Source organism: Arvicola amphibius, chromosome 9 (genome assembly GCF_903992535.2).
Source record: "Arvicola amphibius chromosome 9, mArvAmp1.2, whole genome shotgun sequence".
Lineage (NCBI taxonomy): Eukaryota > Metazoa > Chordata > Mammalia > Rodentia > Cricetidae > Arvicola > Arvicola amphibius.
This window is the reverse complement of record NC_052055.2, coordinates 2086165-2099909: the sequence shown is the minus strand read 5'-3', so window position 1 is coordinate 2099909 and position 13745 is coordinate 2086165. Positions and strand designations below refer to the sequence as shown.

The 13745-nt window shown below is 36.7% G+C and overlaps 1 protein-coding gene across 1 annotated transcript in view; it reads right to left on the bottom strand.

Moving 5' to 3' along the window:
* Positions 1-13745, bottom strand: part of Vps13b (vacuolar protein sorting 13 homolog B) — a 467803-nt gene that overhangs the window by 413459 nt on the left and 40599 nt on the right. The window contains 7 exon segments of the mRNA XM_038343548.2: positions 423-617; positions 3057-3226; positions 9172-9363; positions 10102-10189; positions 11082-11219; positions 11652-11774; positions 12122-12217. Coding sequence (XP_038199476.1) covers positions 423-617; positions 3057-3226; positions 9172-9363; positions 10102-10189; positions 11082-11219; positions 11652-11774; positions 12122-12217 — 1002 coding nt within the window.

Here is a 13745-nt window from a genome sequence, read left to right as displayed (position 1 = left end):
TGTTATGAAGCACCATGCCTATATAATGTTTATTTTCAACAAGAAGAAACTGACTAAGAGTAAGTACATGAAAGTGTTATGAAGCACTATGCCCATATTAATATTTATTTTCAAGCATCCTGAGTTTTAAGAAGTACCCACGTTAAACATTGTCATACTGCTTACAAAACTCATGAGTGATATTTTTAAATCTTCAAAATTGGAAAATCACAACTGCCTTATAAACAAACTACTAATTTCTAGGAATTCAAATGAAATTTTGAAATAGAAACATTTTAATTACACTGCAGTAGACTAAGTCTTACTTAAATCTTAGCTTATGAAATATTGATTCTATAAAATTACAACCTTAAAAACAAAGAAATACATTTGCTATTCCTAAAGTGAACAGATAATAACACCTAGGGAAATTCTGTCCTTACCTTGAGGTAGCAGTGGACATAGCAATAATGAAGCAGACTATCGGAAGGCTGAGGGAGGCTGCTGACTACATGCACCAGCTGCTCGGCATACATTGGAACAGAATGCTCCAAATTAATTTTATCCACCAATATCTGAATGGATGGCAAAGGTCGAAGTGACTGGAAGTTTGTGGCACTCATGAAGTTACTTGAGTTCTGGAAGGTAAGGGTATTGATTTTAGCAGATCAGCGACTGCTCTACACACATCTCTAAACAAACTTCAAACCCTCATATTTCACGGTGGAAAACATCTCTAGAAATGCCTTTGTTAGAAAGAACTCTAATGAAATAACTTAATACAAATGTCTTTTAGATATTTCAAGTATGTCTCAGCTTTAAAAAAAAGCATTTTAGGTAAAATTAGTCTTGCACTTTTAGCTAATGAGTTTTATTTTTCAGTAACAGAAAGGAGCATTATCACCCCTCATTTTCATAACCATTCTAAAACTTGAGAAGATTACACTGCAAACGACATAATAAAGTACACATGAAGCAAAATATGACCCAAAGATATTTCCTAAGAATACGCACATTAAAGATCCTAGATCTTGAGGAGTTTGGGTAGTGACAGTGTTGCACGTACCTTTCTGCTCACAAATTGGCACAGACAAGCTTGAGAGTGTATTCTACTGGTAAGTACTACCTTTCTTAGAACTAACTCTCAAAGTAACTTGGTTCCAGCTTTCAATAAAGAAAATCAAGACCTTCTTTGTCTTGAGACAACCTATTTACATACAGACTGTTTCTCGACCCCGAAAGTCAGTGATTTCCCAGAGAAACAATATAGCTGTAACTGATGGCTGAACATACTACCCTCACTGGTTTTCATTCTCAGTAATTATGAAACTACTTTCAAATTGCTATTGTTTTGTTTTGCTTTCTAAATTACTATGGCTTCCTGTGGAAAAAAAACATAAAATGAACCACACCAGTCTGAATTGAGAAGCACAATGATTCTGTGTAACTCCTGCCCATTTGAGGGACTCCAGAAGGTTAACTGACTCCCTTTTTCTGGTCAAGACAATGCCACTGGAAGAAACCAACATTCTTACTTAATCACGGTAGTTCAATTTTGTCTCTTTTTAAACTTCTCACAGAAGACTCATATAGAATACTCCCTTTGACTAAACATCTGCAAGAACTGTGTATGCCCCTCATTCTTTAAACAGACACATTTAACATTCTGGAGTAGTTCCTTTTATTTCTGATGATATTCTTTTTTTTTTTTTTTTTGTCTTTTTCTTTCTTTTTTTTTTTTTTTAAGCAGGGCCTCTCTATGTAATTCTGAACGTTAGGTAGACCAGGCTGGCCTCGAACTCAAAGAGACGGCCTGCCTCTGCCTCCCAAGTGCTGGGATTAAAGGCGTGCAACTAGTGTACCCGGCTCAATTCTGTTCATATTCTCTACTTAAATCTTTTACTTGATGCTACTAGGATTAAAGTCCATATTCAAAAACCCAATATCTTAATAAACTCTACGAGTTTACTGGCAAAAGCTGTCCTCAATATTTTCCTTGGCTTCTCCTTCATTTTCAGTTATGGTTTCTGAGATACCCCACCTAGGTCCCCAACTCTGTAGCTCTCCACTCCTCATTCCTCTCACGTGTGTAGTTCTTAGTGCCAGTCGGCTGTGCACTCCGTCTCTGCCCTTTTGCAGAGATGGTATTTCTTCCTTAGATCTTGTCTTAGGGTTGGTTCTTGAGTATGACTATCTCGCCCACATGTGTATCTATGTAAGGCTGTGTGCCTACTCTGCAGGAGTCAGAAGAGGGCACTGGACATTTTTCTTGCCCATTTTCTTTGAGCCCTGATAAGGGGCAATATATCATCAGTAAGTACAAACAGAAGTGTGTTAGTCCTAAAACAGCCCAGTTCCGGTTCTGAATAGGAACAAGACGACTTCCTTAGATTATTGGCGTCTCTCATTCAGCTAAGACATTAGGCTTTCTAAATACCACTCCTGAAGTACAGCTGGGGACCTATAAAGAATTTAGCTGCAGTGTAGGACAAACACACGCTCTTTCACACATAAGTCACTTGGTCCTTTGATTGCAGTGCTGTCATGAAGGAAAGAAATTGACAGCAATATTGATTTTGCCTTCACTGTATAAATAAAGAAATGAAGGGCAGGTGAAGTGACTCACTCTAAACCTAAAGACCTCAGGTCAATCCCTGGGACCCACGTAGCAGAAGAGAACTGACTCCCACAGGTTGTCCTCTGACCTCCAGAACTGTGCTATAGCAAAAAGGGCACACATACAGAATGTAAATATATGTTTAAAAGAAATAAAGATAATTCAGCAGATCTTTTGATTTTTATCACCTAATTTAACAACTGTCTGAGACAGAACACCCAGAAGAGAAGACAAGAGTTGTAGTTGTTAAACAACTGCCAAGTAAAACAGCAATGGAGGCTCTCACTTCTAGACACCACGCTCTCTAGCATTTCCTTACAAGGCATTAATTTTTTTAACAATGTTACTTTTTAAAAATCAACAACTATAGTTATAATGAATTTACTCCATAAGGGATACACTTTAATATTGAAAATTATGCATGCCCCACAGGAAAGAGGTTACTGAACAACAAATGTACCTTTCCTCCCATGAGGACAGGAAGCAAGCGGTCTAGCAAATTGAATTCTGCCATGAAAATCGTGCAAGTACATTTGAGAAGAGTAATGCTTGTGTGCCGAGTAGGAATATATTCCTCCAAAGAAGCCACTTCCTCAGGATTCAGTACCGTTTCCTTTCCATCCTTACTTTCTAGAATAAAAATGATAAAAATTCAATAAAGAATATTTTAAATAAGTTAATTTTTTTATCAACTAAAAACTGAGTTAAACAGTTCCCCATTTTTAAGGGAAATTAAAATTTTAATTTTAAAGAAAGTCATAAAATAAGTTATCTCGATTATAATTTAAATTACTGAATAATATAAATGTATGTCTGAGTTATTTAGGATTAAATGTTTTATTTTGATATATCCTTTCAGGGGTTTCTAATTTCTTTAAGATAATATCAATTCTGAACATTAAAATACCACTAAAATTAAAAGTACAAAGACAAGATACAAACTAAAAAAAAAAAAATTGCCACAGACAGATACAGATAAAGATATGTCCAGGTGGAGACAAAGATCCCTATGAAGATAGATTTCTTTTAGGATTTATTTTATGTGTGAGCTTTTTGCCTGCATGTTTGCCGGCACAGATGGGCCTGGTACACACAGAGACCAGAAGAGGCTGTCAGATCCCCTGGACTCATGCTATAGGTGGGTGTAAGCAGCCACGGAGGAAACAGCAGCAAATGCTCTGAGCTCTGAGCAATCTCTCCAGGCCCCAAGATGGGTATTAAAAAAAGAGGAAAAATGAGACTGGGGTAACTTGTCCAACTCACTCTTCCAACAGCTAGACAGTGTATAAACCTACACACCACTGGCTATCATCTCACTGCAGATCGGGGCAGAGAACAGGACGGGCACTACAACAGACAGCACTGAAAGTGTGGGAGTCACTGGGTTCTGAAAGGCATATAGGAAGGTCACAAACTATCTGTAGAGTCATACTGTAAATAAACACTAGTCTTTGTGGGCCAGAGAAGGTCACAGTTACTGAGACAGACACTGTAACACACAGCATCCAAAGACCATCAACAGTCACATAAGCAACAACAAATCTCTACTCGTGGGACTCAGTGTGGCTAAGTAATTGCCTAGAACATGATTCCTTGGATTCAGAACACGAGACACATTAGAAATATTCACACCTAAATTTCATATAATTTTAATATGTACAAAATGAAATTCTCCAACTGTTTAAGACATAAAACTATTTCTGCTGTGGATGTTAAAAATTTGGTAGCAGGCTATAATCTGATCAAAAGCAACTTAAAGTCTCACCCTCTCCTTACAGGGCTCAAATGGATCGGTCACTCGCAAACGCAGTATGGAAGTATCTACTGAGAGTGAAAACGGGTAATCATTTAATTCCGTGTTTGCTATAAAATAGCAAAAGAACTAAAAATTTACCAAGTTTTCACTGAAAGTAAAATGGATAAGCACATTATATCCACACAAAAGAAGTCTATGCATCAGGAAGAACAAATACCACAAATATAAGAAGAGCAAATGCTGCCTAATTCCATTTATAAGAATTCAAGTCAAGCTTGGTGGTGCATGCCTTTACTCCCAGCACTCATGAGGCATAAGCAGATAGCTCTCTCTGAGATCAAGGACAGTCATATCTACATAGCAAGTCCCAGGCTATCTAAGGCTAGACAATGAGGCCTTATTTCAAAAATAAATAGTAGAAAGAAGCATTCAAAAAACTCAAAGTACTCTTAGATATTAGAAGTAAAGAAAATGATTATCCTTGAAGACAGAAAAAGAAGTATTCTAAAGACAGCAAGATGGGGATTTCTAAACTGATGGTATTTTTCTTTCTTGATCAGTTATTTAAATAAACGGGGTTAAGCTTGCAAAATTCATAGAATTGTACCCTTAGCTTTTCACTTAAATATATACTGACTGGGAGGAAAAATAATTCAGCAGAATTGTTAACAACTTTTAAGATGTAAAACGAGTAACTATATATATATATATGCCTATATTTGCCTATATATAAATATATAAATATTATACATTACAAATATGTAAGAAATTCTGCTAACGTAATTGTAGAATCCAAGCATTAGCCAGCAAGCCCTATAACTTACATGAACCATGAACTGAGAGGTGTTTAGTCCACAAGTCATTAGGGAAGCACAGGTGAGCACCATGGTCAGCCATCAAGTCCATCACTTCTGTTTATGACCACTGCACATCATGCTTAAACAGCACAACATGTACCACTAATAAAAGTGTGACATTTTACAAAAATTAGTGATCTAAACAAAAGTGATCATGAAAGACAAAAGTGAAGCAAAGAAACAAAAATGGACAATACAGCAAGTAAAATTCTAGTTAAATATAAAATTACATATTTAAGTTGAATGTAAATATTTTATATTATATATTTATATTCAATATATAATGATATATATGGTAGACTAGCTTACCATCAGAGTATCAGTGCACCATTCCAGCCTCTACATATGCAAGCAGAGTAACTTGGTAAAAACAAACACCACTGATAATGGGAGAAAAGAGAGGAAGTGATGAAACGCAAAGCGAAGTATGTCCTTAAAGACCGCTCAGATTTCCAAGACTTTGGAGATATAAAGGAAAAAAATCCTGAAATCTTATCCAAAGAAAAAGGAGTGTCAAGGAAACATAGTGCAGTGAAAATCACTCGAGAACACAAGAACTAACCACACTGTAGGTAGGTTTTGTTTTGTTCTGTTTGAGGGGAGTGTTTAATTTCTTGCTTGTTGTTTTAAAATTTAAACTCTAAGTTTATTTTAGTTTTTATAACTTCTTTTACTTTTTGTTCTCTACATGTGTGTAACAAGTAGAATTGTTAGTTTTAATTCCTTGACCAAAGGCTGTAGAACAAATCTATTTTCTCACTGGTGATTAACATCTTTGCTTTATACTCCCTATTTTATTTGCTAAAGTCCAGGTCTCATTACCTAGCCCAGGCTGGCCATATATTATGATTCCTATCACCCAAGTACTAGGAGTACAGGCATATAGATATGTATCATATTTATCAAATAACCAACTATTTCAAATTTTATATATTTAAAATATTGTGTGTTTATATATACATATATGTGCATTGTATACGTGTATGTAAATATATGACATAATTATTTTGCCATGGAATATTCCTTTACACCGTGTGAATATATGTCACTGTGATTGATTTAATAAAAAGCTAAAGGGCCAATTGCTTGGCACATTTTGGCAGAAGGAACACTGGGAAGAAGGGCAGAGATGCCAAGAGTTCCCTGCAGACATAAAAGAAACTCATAGATGAGATAAATGAGCCTCAGAGCAGAACATAGATTAAAAGAAATGGGTTCATTTAAGTTATAAGAACTAGTTAGTAACAAACCTAAACTATCAGCCAAGCCTTTATAACTAATAAGATGCCTCATGTGGTTATTTAGGAGCTGGCTGGCAGGACAGAAAAATCTGCCTACAGGAAAGATCACCAATTGCCTTGAAATAGTCACTGCCCTGTGGTTTGGAGGGAAAATGGCCCTAAAGGGAATGGTACTTTAGGCAGTGTGGCCTTGTTGGAAGAAGAGCTTCACTATGGGGGAGGGCTATCAGGACTCCTCTCCTCAAGCTACCCTTAGTGTAGTAGACAGTTCTTCCTGTTTCCTACAGATCAAGATGTAGAACCCTCAGCTCCTTCTCCAGCACCATGTCTGCCTGCATGCCACCATGTTTCTGACCAAGAAGATAATAGACTAAACCTCCTACACTGTAGACATTCTAATTAAATGTTTTCCTTTATAAGAATTGTTGTGGCCATGGTATCTCTTCACAGCAATAGAAACACTAAGTCTCTTTGTGTTTTTTTGTTTTTCCTTTAGAAATAAAACTCTTTGAATTTATGTCAAGTATATGGGGTTAAGAGGTCATGTCACACTTTTGGCAAATAAAATGATAAAGCCTTATCTACCACTTCAGCCTGTTTCCTGTACTGATGACTAAATCATCAACTGGTAATCACTATTCTATACTGAAGTCAACTACTTTCAGCTTGAAATTAAAAGGGAGAAAACAATCAAGGAAGACACCGAATATTAAGCTTGAACAAATATCTCATCACACACTATAGGATCCAGGTCTGACTTGATGCAACCACAGTACTGACGTTTCACCTGATGCCCTGACATTCAGCTTTCAGCTCAGTCTAAAACAGCAATAGGCTTGTTCATTCCTTTTAAGGTCACAGCCCCAAACTCCACAAAGTTCATCCTAGTCAGCATGATCAATGACTAAATTGAAGACGCAGTCATTAATTTTACTACAGAAGCTTCCATTATAAGAAAAAAATGAATACTGAAGAAACAATTATCTATGTTTCATGAAAGCTTTAACTCAGTATATATAGAGGAATTGAAAATTTGAAATGTTACAAAAACATCTGGTGATAGATGGAGATAGAGACAGAGACCCACATTGGAGCACTGGACTGAGCTCCCAATGTCCTAATGAGGAGCAGAAGGAGGGAGAACATGAGCAAGGAAGTCAGGACCGCAAGGGGTGCGTTCACCCACTGAGACGGTGGGACAGATCTAATGGGAGATCACCAAGGCCAGTTGGAATGGGACTGATGGAGCATGCAATCAAACCAGACTCTCTGAATGTGGCTGACCATGGAGGCTGACTGAGAAGCCAAGGACAATGGCACTGGGCTTTGATTCTACTGCATGGATGGGCTTTGTGGGAGCCTTGTCTGTTTGGATGCTCACCTTCCTGGAACTGGGGGGAACAGGGAGGACCTAGGACTTCCCATAGGGTAGGGAACCCTGACTGCTCTTTGGCCTTGAGAGGGAGGGAGAGGGGGGATGAGGGAGGGGAGGGAAGTGGGAGGAGGTGGAAATTTTAAATAATAAATAGTGAGATCACAGACCAGAGATATGGCTCAGTAGCTAAGAACATTTACTGTGCCTCTAGGGACCAAATTTCTTCCCAGCTGTCAGAAGGCTCCTATAAATCCAGTTCCAGTAGATCTGACTTCTTCTGGTGTCTGTGAGTACCTGTTACATGTGACATACATTCATACAAACATACACACATACCCATAAATAAAAAATTAAATGAAGAGGCTGGAGAGATGGTTCAGCTGTTAAGGGATTACTCTTCCAGAGGACCCAGGTTCTTTCCTAATACCCACAAAGGGATCCAACACCCTCACAAAGACATACATATAGGGCAAAAAAGAGAAGGAAGTAACGAAGGGAGGTGGTGGCACACGCCTTTAAATCCCAGCACTCAGAAGACAGAGGAAGGTGGATCTCTGTGAGTTCAAGCCTGGCCAGATACACAGAGCAAGTTTCAGAACAATCAAGGCTACACAGAGAAGCCCTGTCTTGAAAAACTAAAAAAGAATGAGAGTTGAAACTCAAACCGTAGGTGACTCCATAGGTGAGTTCTCAGCCAGTACACTATATTCTCTCACTATGGTAAGCTCTTTTATAGTCATTTCATTGAATTAAAAGTAATTTATTTGAAGAAAATATAATTATCTTCATAGCATGTATTAAAATTAGTTGTACAGCAAACTCAATTTTATCATCAGGTCCTAAGTTTCCTTGAATGTTAAATCTGCATGTTCAGATAGTATTTCGCAATCACGTATTAAAAAGGCTAGTAAAAGCTAACAATGGGGGCTGGGGCACTGGTTCAAAGGTTAAGAGCACTGGTTACTCTTCCAGAGGACCCTGGTTCAATTCCCAGGACACACATAGTGACTCACAACTGTGACTCCAGTTCTATGGGATCTGTCACCTTCTCATAGACAGCCACGCAGACAAAACACCAATGAATAACAAACACCAATAATCAAAAAGAAAAAAAGCATGATAATGAAGCACTGGCAAATACAGAATATCAAGTCCTTACAGAAAAAATTGCAAATTTCATTTTTAATCTTTCTACAAACAAGCTCACTCCCCTCATGTGGCAGATGCTCACATGAAAGCCCATGCTATCAGGCAAAATATAACAGAGCAAAAGTGAAAAGCAGAGAAAAACTGAGTCACACAACCAAAAAATATCTTGGCAGTCAAGAATGAAGTTAAAAACAAACCTGGTTTCAGCCTGCTGTATGGCTCATACTCATGCTCCAAAGCACAGACGATCATCTTCAAAATTCGATGCACTGCACTACTGTCCAAGTGTAAATCGAGAGGGCCTATAACAAGGCTCTTAGCAGACTCTTCTTGGACTATTCCTAAGTCCTCATTTTTCCCTGAAGGAAAGTCTTGCTGATTTGCTGGACCTACAAGAAGTCCATTTTATATTAGTATTTTAAGCATCAATCAGTCATAAAAAAGTGAGCGCATGAATGTCATATTTAATTCTGATCAATGAAAACTACACTTATAAAAACAACACAAAAAAGACAAAAAATTGCTGGTATGTTCTTCTCTCTTTATAAAAGACCTTACCTTCAAGAACAACTTCAACTCTAAAATTTTCAACCCTTCAAACAAGCTGCCGTTTTTTGGCTTTCAGCTCCCCAACCTCCTTTATTCGCACTACCGTCCTTAACCCAGATCACACCTGCCCAGCTCCTCCATCTGCACTACCGTCCTTAACACAGTTCACACCTGCCATTTACCCAACGTCTATTCGCAACTCTGTTCAGCTCACAACAACAAACTTTTAAATAAAAATATCTATATATAGTCTTCAAAATGTAATTGGTAGAGAAAAACAAGTGTTTTTTCTGATCTGCTACTGTAAAATGAAATTGTATATGTATAATTTTATATGTAATATGCATAAATGCTAAAATAATATAGTTGGCTATTTTAAATGTATTTCAAATGCCAGAACATTCTATTCTAACACTAAAATTCTATTACAAAACTAAAATTAAACCCTTCACCCCAAGATACCTGAAGATAAATGTAATATAACAGAATATGGTCTGCCAAGGGCCCACAAACTATACCATTGCCTTTATTTTGTGCTGCTCCAGGAGAGGTCAATGCAAAGGCGAAAGAACCCATACCTTTGCCCCTGCTGGGCTCCACTGTATACAGGTAATCCATGTAGAAAGCACCGAACCTTTGCATGCCAGCGATTTCTGTATATGTCTCCTGCCATTAAAGAAATGCAAGCACAACATTAGATAGAACAGAGTGTTAAACAGAATACATCTGGTTCACAACCATATATACTGCATCAGTCCAAAGGATTGCCAAAGCCAAAGAGGAGAGGTTTATCCTAAGAACTCACTCCTAAGAAATGTAGTGCTCCTCCAATGCCAACCTTCTAGGCGACATCTGGAACACTGTCTAGTTAATGAGCAGCTCTAACGAGTGCGCAGCACACACTCCTGAACTTTATCACTATCACAAAGCTGTGTAGAAATGTATCCCTCAAAGAGAGTCAGTCCATAATTACCTCAATATACTGACATGAAACACTTCAAACATGAAGATACACTAAAATGTTCTAAATTTGTGCTCATCGCACTAGGAAACATTAAACTATTTAGTTTTTAACTATGAAAGTCAATCTCGATTGAAAAATTAAAATGTAAATTATGAGTTTATATTACTTAAATAGTAACTTTGAACATATTTATCTGAAAATGCACAAATATTCTATAAGTATATTAATACAATATTACATGAAAAATTGAAAAAGGAAAAAGGTATGCAGTGAATAGTAAAGTTTATTCCTTTTCATCAATCTTACATGTTAGAAACAACAAAAATTAATAAAGGTAATTCTACATGTTTCCTCCATAACTAACTAACAGTGAAGTATGCATAAACAAACTATGGCTACGCTACAAAAAGCCAAACATTTCTGCATATCCCTTAAGTCTTTCTAGGTCTAGAACTTGGAACAAGTAATTTCCAAGTGTTTCAGTAAACAATCAGTGCTTGGAAGAAACTGAGACACAAACAGCAATCACAAGTATTCACACAATGTGTCCACCCAACCACAACAAGAATTTGGCAAAAATATCTATTCCCTGACCTTATGATGAGCTGCATCCAAGATAAACTCAGCACGGGTGCCATTGTTCTCTGGGCTTCGGTAATCAAACAATGAATTTGTAAGGTATGTCAAACCTTTTGTACTCAAATTTTCACCACAAATGAAGAAGCAGGCTTCCTGAAAAATTAATGTATAAATCTTACCAGGAGAAAAAGTCATTAGACTCCTAAAGAAGCTTTTATACTAGACTCGGTTAGTACTTAACACAAGTCAGTAAAGCTTGATGTCCTATGAAAAAGGAAGGAAAGCTATCACCATATTCATTGCTCATCTTGACAAAGAACATCCAATAATCCAGAAAGGAACTCCAAGCAAATGCCATAAACAATAAGGAAACATTTATGAATGAAATATATATGGATTGATTGTTCAAGTGTTAAGTGCTATCAACTTTTTATATCTCCTGAGATACATAATTCCGTACATAGAAATACAAAGGGAGACCCTCTTTCAAGCCACAGATGAAGGTACCATGCAGATCTTATATCGTAATTAGTATACTTCATTATCCTTGCATTCTATCTAAAATAAGGGATGATCTTGACTTACAGTTTCACTTCTGTTCATATGCTCTTCAAAATCTCTAACACCCATAATTCCTTTAAGGCACATGGCTCTGCAACCTACAAATCCAATCTGACAATCAAAGAAAGGCTCTCCCATCATAAGGGCCTATAAGGGAAGGGAGATATAAGAATTAAGCACTTGTATTTAATAAAGGCATTACAGGCTTCTTTGTAGACTTTCTACATGAAACAGGCATGCTGTCTTTCAAATGCTTTCAAAGATGAGACACTAAGACTTTCACAGCCCCAGAGGGCGTCATTCTGTGACCATCATGCCTCCCATACCACACAGACATGCATTATAAAACAAATTCAGGTTGCACATTAAAGGAATAATCATTTCAAACGACAATGCTGACTCAAACAGAAACACTGCAAGATTATAAATCTAAGTATTTTAAATACACAACTGTTACAGAGCCCGCATTACCATGTCTGATGCTTAAAGATTACCTCAATTGTAGTTCCTTCTTGTTCCCAACACAAAACTTCCTTAGACTTTACTTTCTGTGGGCTATAATAGCTACTTTCAGCTTGCATTTCAGTGAGCTAAGAAACAGAAGAATATTAAGTAAATCAAAACTAGCCATAAATAAGCAATGCACTGTCATTTTCATTCTGCATCATGAAATAAGGCCAATTTTAGATTCAGGAAATTTAATTACTAAGCAGAAAAACAGGTGCAAAAAAAAACAGAAAAAAAAAACAGCTGCTACAAATTATCCATGGCCTAAAGAATAGTCAAACATGCTATTCTCAACATAAATGCAACATTTTAACTCCTTCATAGCGCTTTAAAGAGAAAAGGCTACATATATTCACAGATCCACTCATAAAGTGGCTCAAATGATCGACCAAAAATGTATTATAATCCTATGACTTTCACTCATTTTATTCATATATAACATATCATATATACTATGGCTTTAATTTACATTTCATTCATTTCCACGATTCCTCACTGTTTCTAAAGGAAAAGAGTTTGGTTGATTGGTTTTCTGAGCTGTTGTCTCCCTGTGTAACCTGGGCTGGTCTAGAGCTCAATGAGAACACCAGACTGGCCTCAACTTTGCAACAAATCCCCTGCCTTTGAAGCCCAGGTGCTGCGAGTAGGAGAGCTGGTGCACCTGACCTCAACTGCACTTCTCTGAACACAATGGGCCATCCTAGTCTGCATCACAGAACAGGAAACAAAGAAAGAAAAGGAAGGAAGGAAGGAAGGAAGGAAGGAAGGAAGGAAGGAAGGAAGGAAGGAAGGAAGGAAGGAAGGAAGAAAATTACAGGGGTTAATTACAGTCTAGAAAAGGTTAACATTACATCAGTCTTTGCTTATTGGTTTGGTTAACACACCATGATAGCACAAACTCATAACAAACACAGGGAAACGGTGCTGCAACTTTTCTGGAATTGTAAAATTCCTTCCCGTATGAAAGGGTTATTTCTTTAATTAACATGTCCTTCATGGATTTAGCAATGATTTGGTTACAATTATGCTGCAAAATGGATATATAATATTCTTCAAATTGAAATGCAAAAACAGATCACAATTTTCAACCAAATAAATTTAAACCAAATAAGAGTTACTCAACTGGAAATTATAATTTTAAGTCTAAACACTTTATATTGAGAAGCAACTAATCATTCTCATTTACTCTAATAATTCTATATATTTTCTGTTACAGATAAGCTTTTATTTCATATATATCTCTAGTAACGGTATACTCAAAGTTACTTTAAACATAATTCTGAAAGCTAAAATATTAAAGTAAAACTGAATTTTAAAATTTGATCAGCCTTCAGCTGTCTACAATTACTCTAGAGAAAAAGCAATTAATTGATTAAAAGGACTTAAACATTACAAGAACAACTTAAACATTACTAGAAAAATGCTACATTTAATTTAGCATGATTTTTGTTGGACTAATATCAACTGTTCCAAATGCTAATATAGAAACATGACCTTATTTTCTGACCGAAATATAAACCACAAATTAAGTCCATACATTCTTCAAATCCAAGCGGAACCCTGAATTCCAGTGTTTTCCTCCTACATGCCAATGTATTTTCCTCAAAGAAA